Source organism: Trichomycterus rosablanca, chromosome 20 (assembly GCF_030014385.1).
Source record: "Trichomycterus rosablanca isolate fTriRos1 chromosome 20, fTriRos1.hap1, whole genome shotgun sequence".
NCBI classification, from domain to species: Eukaryota; Metazoa; Chordata; class Actinopteri; order Siluriformes; family Trichomycteridae; genus Trichomycterus; species Trichomycterus rosablanca.
The window spans coordinates 12229617-12237212 of NC_086007.1; the positions used below are offsets into that span (position 1 = coordinate 12229617).

Here is a 7596-nt window from a genome sequence, read left to right on the forward strand (position 1 = left end):
GAACTGTTTGGGGCAATCTGCCGATTTTTATATGACTCAAAGAGCCAATCAGGAATAAGCAAGGAAATATCTTCACACTGTAAAACAAAATGCATTTTTGTGATTGGTTCAGAGATCATTTTAAAAATAGCCGTTGCTTGCATTGTGCTTGGGGGGGGCAATGCCCCCCTCAGCCCCCCCCTCCTAGCGCCGGCCCTGCTAACAAATATATCTTTATATAATTTAGCATTTTTATTTTGTTTTAAACTAAAAAAAAAAAAAAAATACTGTGTGCAGGACAGGAATTCATAGCACAGTGACAGACACCTAATTGCAATTAAATGTAACTAGTTCAAATGCTGCACATTTTTGGGAGCTGAGAGAAAACCTAAAGTATTTACCTACAGTAAATGACCATAAAAACAGGGGGAATACGAGAAACCCCTCAGTCAGTGATCAGAAGCAAGGACTGTCCACAGGAAAAATTCTATATGGTCTTGAACTGTATATGCTGTAAGTCTATGTGCAGGTGTGAAAAATGTCAGTGCCATCTAACATAACTTATATTTTAACTCATTGGTAAAAAGGCACTACAATACATCTCATAAGTAAGACTTTTAAATAACTATCAAAAAGTGATCTACAACTTTCAGAAAAATTATTCATGTAGTCAAAAAGCTTTGAAGAACACAATGTAATGCTAATGTACAAGTGTTAACATCCATTTTTATGGACGTTTGAAAGTAGAAGGTCCATATATGCTCCTTCAATCAGGTCTTCCTCTTTCACACCCAAGTCTTGCATCAGCTGGTTGGCAATGGCGACTCCTTCTTCTGTGCTCTGGTCTTCCTTCATAACAACCTGAATCAACATATTAGTGTAATGAAAATTTTGTAGTTCTACAAGTTGCTCTATTGAGTTTTATATATATGATAATGAACCTCAAGCTCCATGAAATCTCCGAGTCCTTCCACAGAGTCCACATGCACTCGGGTCTGACCCACCAAGTACAGATTTCTCTTCTTCTTAACCTGACCCACCTGTCCCAAAGCATCTGACAAGACCTTCTATACACGGAACAAAACACACAAAAGAAAAAAACCTCAGTTCACCTGGGACAATTCGTGTTACAATTCAGATAAATAGATACTTTTTTATATATATTTTGTTTATGCATTTTCTCCCGACTTTTTAGCACATCCAACTGCTCGATTGCGTCACGCTTCCTCGCCACTAATGCCAACCCCCACTCTGATTTGAGGAGAACGAAGCTAAACCCACGTCCCCTATGACACGTGGGCAGCAGCCGTATGCATTTTGTCACCCACACTAGGCGAGTGCATACAGTGTATCACAAAAGTGAGTACACCCCTCACATTTTTGCAGATATTTAAGTATATCTTTTCATGGGACAACACTGACAAAATGACACTTTGACACAATGAAAAGTAGTCTGTGTGCAGCTTATATAACACTGTACATTTATTCTTCCCTCAAAATAACTCAATATACAGCCATTAATGTCTAAACCACCGGCGACAAAAGTGAGTACACCCCTTAGTGAAAGTTCCTGAAGTGTCAATATTTTGTGTGGCCACCATTATTTCCCAGAACTGCCTTAACTCTCCTGGGCATGGAGTTTACCAGAGCTTCACAGGTTGCCACTGGAATGCTTTTCCACTCCTCCATGACGACATCACGGAGCTGGCGGATATTCGAGACTTTGCGCTCCTCCACTTTCCGCTTGAGGATGCCCCAAAGATGTTCTATTGGGTTTAGGTCTGGAGACATGCTTGGCCAGTCCATCACCTTTACCCTCAGCCTCTTCAATAAAGCAGTGGTCGTCTTAGAGGTGTGTTTGGGGTCATTATCATGCTGGAACACTGCCCTGCGACCCAGTTTCCGGAGGGAGGGGATCATGCTCTGCTTCAGTATTTCACAGTACATATTGGAGTTCATGTGTCCCTCAATGAAATGTAACTCCCCAACACCTGCTGCACTCATGCAGCCCCAGACCATGGCATTCCCACCACCATGCTTGACTGTAGGCATGACACACTTATCTTTGTACTCCTCACCTGATTGCCGCCACACATGCTTGAGACCATCTGAACCAAACAAATTAATCTTGGTCTCATCAGACCATAGGACATGGTTCCAGTAATCCATGTCCTTTGTTGACATGTCTTCAGCAAACTGTTTGTGGGCTTTCTTGTGTAGAGACTTCAGAAGAGGCTTCCTTCTGGGGTGACATCCATGCAGACCAATTTGATGTAGTGTGCGGCGTATGGTCTAAGCACTGACAGGCTGACTCCCCACCTGTTCAATCTCTGCAGCAATGCTGACAGCACTCCTGCGCCTATCTTTCAAAGACAGCAGTTGGATGTGACGCTGAGCACGTGCACTCAGCTTCTTTGGACGACCAACGTGAGGTCTGTTCTCAGTGGACCCTGCTCTTTTAAAACGCTGGATGATCTTGGTCACTGTGCTGCAGCTCAGTTTCAGGGTGTTGGCAATCTTCTTGTAGCCTTGGCCATCTTCATGTAGCGCAACAATTCGTCTTTTAAGATCCTCAGAGAGTTCTTTGCCATGAGGTGCCATGTTGGAACTTTCAGTGACCAGTATGAGAGAGTGTGAGAGCTGTACTACTAAATTGAACACACCTGCTCCCTATGCACACCTGAGACCTAGTAACACTAACGAGTCACATGACATTTTGGAGGGAAAATGACAAGCAGTGCTCAATTTGGACATTTAGGGGTGTAGTCTCTTAGGGGTGTACTCACTTTTGTTGCCGGTGGTTTAGACATTAATGGCTGTATATTGAGTTATTTTGAGGGAAGAATAAATTTACACTGTTATATAAGCTGCACACAGACTACTTTTCATTGTGTCAAAGTGTCATTTTGTCAGTGTTGTTCCATGAAAAGATATACTTAAATATCTGCAGAAATGTGAGGGGTGTACTCACTTTTGTGATACACTGTATATACGATCCCAGCTCTGGTGCACTAGCGTGTGTTTTTACTGCTCTGCCACCTGAGCGGCAGATAGATAGATACTTTATTGATCCCGAAGGAAATGAAAGAAATTCAATTCAATACAATTGATATCAGTCTGTCAAACACCAGTTTGTTGTCTAGCACAATTGACCAATGACGTTTTTTAATGTAAAAACAATAACAGGGTGTCGGTGCAATAATTACTTGTGTCTGTTTTGACAAAAGAATTAAAATCTTAAACGGGATACAGTGCAAAAATTACCAAAGACTATAAAACACAGTGTGTAACACAAAAAATGTTTAATGTTTTATAATTAAATTGATAAAGGATGTGGTGGTCTGTGGTGGACTAGCACCCAGTTCTTGCCCTTAGTGTTTTTGGGGTGTTGCTGGAGCCTATCCCAGCTTTTCAATGGGCGCAAGGCACACAGTAACACCCTGGACGGGGAGCCAGTCCATCACAGGGCAGACACACATACACACACACACACACCCATTCATCTATAGGGCAATTCAGTGTCTCTAATTAACCTGACTGCATGTTTCTGGACTGTGGGAGGAAACCGGAGCTTCCAGAGGATACCCATGCAGACACGGGGAGAACATGCAAACTTTGCACAGAAAGGACCCGGACCGCCCTGCCTGGGGATCGAACCCAGGACCTTCTTGCTGTGAGGTGACAGTGCTACCCACTGTGCCGCCCAGTGTGTCAATAAAGACTGTTGTGGTCTGTGGTGGACTAGCACCCAGTCCTTGCCCATAGTGTTTTGGGGTGGCACCAGCCCAACCACAACCCTAAACAGAATGACAGAGTTAATAAAAATGAATGAATGAATGTTCTGGAATTAAATTAGGAGGGCTCATGAGCTTACAATGAGGCCGTCTGCATCATTCGTGTTGCTGATGGAGTAGTTAGACAGTTTGGGGCCACCCATGTCTGGTCTCTCATAGAATATCAGCTGTCCACTTCCATCCTAAAAAAAAGGGGGGGGGTCAAATAATAAGTTTAAAAAGCTCAAGTTTAGGCGCATGAATAATAATATAAAAATTGTCAAACACCTACTAAACTTACATAGGTATGTTGATTTGATTACATTAACGATTTTACTTCAATAAACCGACTTACTAAGAATTTCCTCAGTTTGAGGCGACCCCCCTTTTCTGTATTGAAAAATGTATCGTGCTGCATGATGATGGTACCGTCCGAGCCGCTCAGCTCTCGCGCGCGCTTAGTCACGTGATCGAGATGCCGTAACCGCGCTTTTATCTCCACGTTAGACGGCATTTCTGCAACAGAACTTAAAAACGACACACGTACAAAATGCTACATTATAGACTAACTGCTGAATAAAACTTATAATATTAAGTCGTAGTTTCAAAAAATGACTAAACAAGTTCATAATTTAAGTAAGGAAAGACGTTACTAGAGGTCTTAAATAGCTCTCTTACCTAATATAACGTGTGTGCTTCAGGGATATCAAACATAAACAACTGCAAGTTAGCACAGCTTCAGTACCTCTCCAGTCACCACACACTATCATTTAAATATTCCTGCTCGTTTTTTCGCGTTTTTGTGTGAAATAAGAAACATGAGTTTCTTTACTTCCAAAATTAAAGTCCTTAAACATAAAATTCTGCTGTAGGTAGGTAGAGGCCAACAGCCAGGTCTTAATGGTTCCTAAAAAATAAAAAAACAGTATGTCACATATCACTTTTTATCTCCAAATTCCTGACTCTTAGGCTTAGAATTTTTATTTATTATGTCCAAATTTGGACTTTTTATTAAAACATAGCTGACATAGCTGGGCTGTAAAAGCATCAACCTTCAAGTTAATAGCCCTGAGCCCTAACCATTGTTCTACCATGTCAACGGCTGCTGCTAAAATGTAACAACCCATGCAACCCAAAGATAGGAAATTTTGCAAAAATCAAAAGCAGAAAACATCTTTTTAATACTTTTAAATGTTTATTTAAATGACAGAAGTATAAAGAAAAGATTTTCAATGCTTTCACAGATGGGGCGGCACCGTGGCTAAGTGGGTAGCACTGTCGCCTCACAGCAAGAAGGTCCTGGGTTCGATCCCCAGGTGGGGCGGTCCGGGTACTTTCTGTGTGGAGTTTGCATGTTCTCCCCGTGTCTGCGTGGGTTTCCTCCGGGTGCTCCGGTTTCCTCCCACAGTCCAAAGACATGCAAGTGAGGTGAATAGGAGACACTAAATTGTCCATGACTGTGTTCGATATAACCTTGTGAACTGACAAACCTTGTGTAATGAGTAACTACCGTTCCTGTCATGTAACCAAAGTGTAAAACATGATGTTAAAATCCTAATAAACAAACAAATAAACAAAGCTTACACAGACTAACTTAATTAAAATGGTAAACATTCCAGCAGTGACAGTGAGGTGTTTAAAAACTCCAGTAGCACTGCTGTGTCTGATCCACTCATACCAGCACAACACACACTAACACACCACCACCATGTCAGTGTCACTGCAGTGCTGAGAATCATCCACCACCCAAATAATACCTGCTCTGTGGTGGTCCTGTGGGGGTTCTGACCATTGAAGAACAGCATGAAAGGGGGCTAACAAAACATGCAGAGAAACAGATGGACTACAGTCAGTAATTGTAGAACTACAAAGTGCTTCTATATGGTAAGTGGAGCTGATAAAATGGACAGTGTGTGTAGAAACAAGGAGGTGGTTTTAATGTTATGGCTGATCGGTGTATATTTTCAATAGTAATATAACATTATTAATAATAAAACAATAATGTTGGTCAGCCAAAACATTAAAAGTAATTGTCAGTTTAATTAATAAATTGCCAATCCAACATTTTTAGAAATGATGTTTGTATGGCCCCATAAACAAATTGCATAAAAAAATAATTAAATCCTAAGTAAATCTAACAAATCATTTAGAATTGAACTGTAACTCTGGTTTAACAGTGGTCATCACAAGTTGAAATGCTGGTAAACCTTTTTAAGCTCAATGTGCAATTTATTTGCAAGTTCTTTAAAATTTAATTATGACCATAATTTGCACCACGTTTTGTCTGCTAGTCCCTTATTTATTTATTTTTGTATTTTAATTAATTATATTTAACTCATTTGGTAAGTGTATATGGAAGTGAGCAGTACTGAGAGACTCCTCCTTAACAGCAAACAAGACGAAACTCTTCCCCTCCTTTCTCCACGGATCTCCTACCCTCCTATCGACATTTACTCCTCTGAGAGTTACATCCTGCATAAAGAGCTCCTATATTCAACATACAACTCTGGAATTCACTCTAAACCAGAGGATGAAAGACCTGGTACTGACATGCTGAGCTGAGGAATAGAAACAGTAAGAAAGTGGTGACCAGGAACAGGTAAGCAGAAAGCACTTAAATATTACACAGATTGTAATGTAATGGAAATGTCCATTTGTAATGTACAAACACTATTTTCAGAGAAGCTGGGACATTTTAATTTTAGTAGATTAAAGGTAGAAGTTTTCAGTAATCAACTTCATTATGTTTTGTAAATTTACACATTTAGAATTTGATGCCTCCAACACACTCCAAAAAAGTTGGGACAGAGACATGTTTACCCTTGTGTTCTATCAGCTCTTCTATTAATGAGACTTTTTAATGGTTTGGGAACTAATGACCCTAATTGGTGAAGTTTTTGTCCATTTTTGTCCAAGTGGAATTTTTGTCCATTTTTGCTTGATACGAGACTTCAGCTTCTCAACAGTCTGTGGTTACTCTTGTCTGATTTTCCTTTTCATGCTGTACACACATTTTAATTAGTAGACAGATCTGGACAGCAGAAAGGCCAGTTAAGCACACACATTGCATCTACAATTGTAGCGCATACATAATGGAGTCTGGAATAACTGAAATACTGATGGACTTTCCTGGAAAAGACGTCAACTTGCTGGCAACATGTGTCTCTCTAAAATCCCAAAATACACCTCTGCTTCAATGTGACCTTCAGACATAAGCAAGTCACCCATGCCATGGGCACTGATGCACCCCCATACCCTGACAGATGTTGCCTTATGGCTGATTTGACCACAGCACATGTTTACACTGTATGTTGGACCATCTGAGATGAGCTCGGGCTCAGACAACTCTGAGACATTTCTGCATATAATTAATGTACATCTTATTTTTTATGTAAAAGAGATTCAGGTTGCATTTCTTGATGCAGCAGCAGACTGTTCCTGACTGATCCTTTGGTGGATCCATCTATGGCATTAAGCATTAAATGCAGTGGATCCAATGATTATATCTAATCATTATTCCCTCACCTGTTACCAGTTCACCTGCTTATTGTGAAACGCTGTAAATTGAATATTCTATGTACTTAAACTCTTATTTTGCCTCTGTTTCAACTTTTTTGGAATGTGTTGCAGACATAAATTTTGTAGGTGTTTCTGTTTACAAACTACAATAAAGTTGATCAGTAAAACATTGGAAATATTTTCTGTCATTTAACTTTGTGGCATTGCCTCGTAATTACATGTTAGTAATCATGTTGGTGTTTAGAACCAAAGTTGGTGACTTGTCCAGATGGATAGATTTAATCCATAAAAAAATTACAAATGTGCTAGAACATGTAACACTTTT

General features: G+C 40.3%; 1 protein-coding gene across 1 annotated transcript; it reads right to left on the reverse strand.

Moving 5' to 3' along the window:
• Positions 1-272: 272 nt before the first annotated feature.
• LOC134334645 (adenylate cyclase CyaB-like) lies at positions 273-4522 on the reverse strand. The gene is made up of 5 exons (XM_063017056.1): positions 4431-4522; positions 4108-4279; positions 3854-3955; positions 921-1046; positions 273-840 (listed from the first exon to the last, which is right to left on the reverse strand). Exons 1-5 carry the CDS (start codon positions 4520-4522, stop codon positions 694-696), a joined length of 639 nt encoding a protein of 212 aa, XP_062873126.1. The 3' UTR covers positions 273-693.
• Between the last annotated feature and the right edge of the window lie 3074 nt (positions 4523-7596).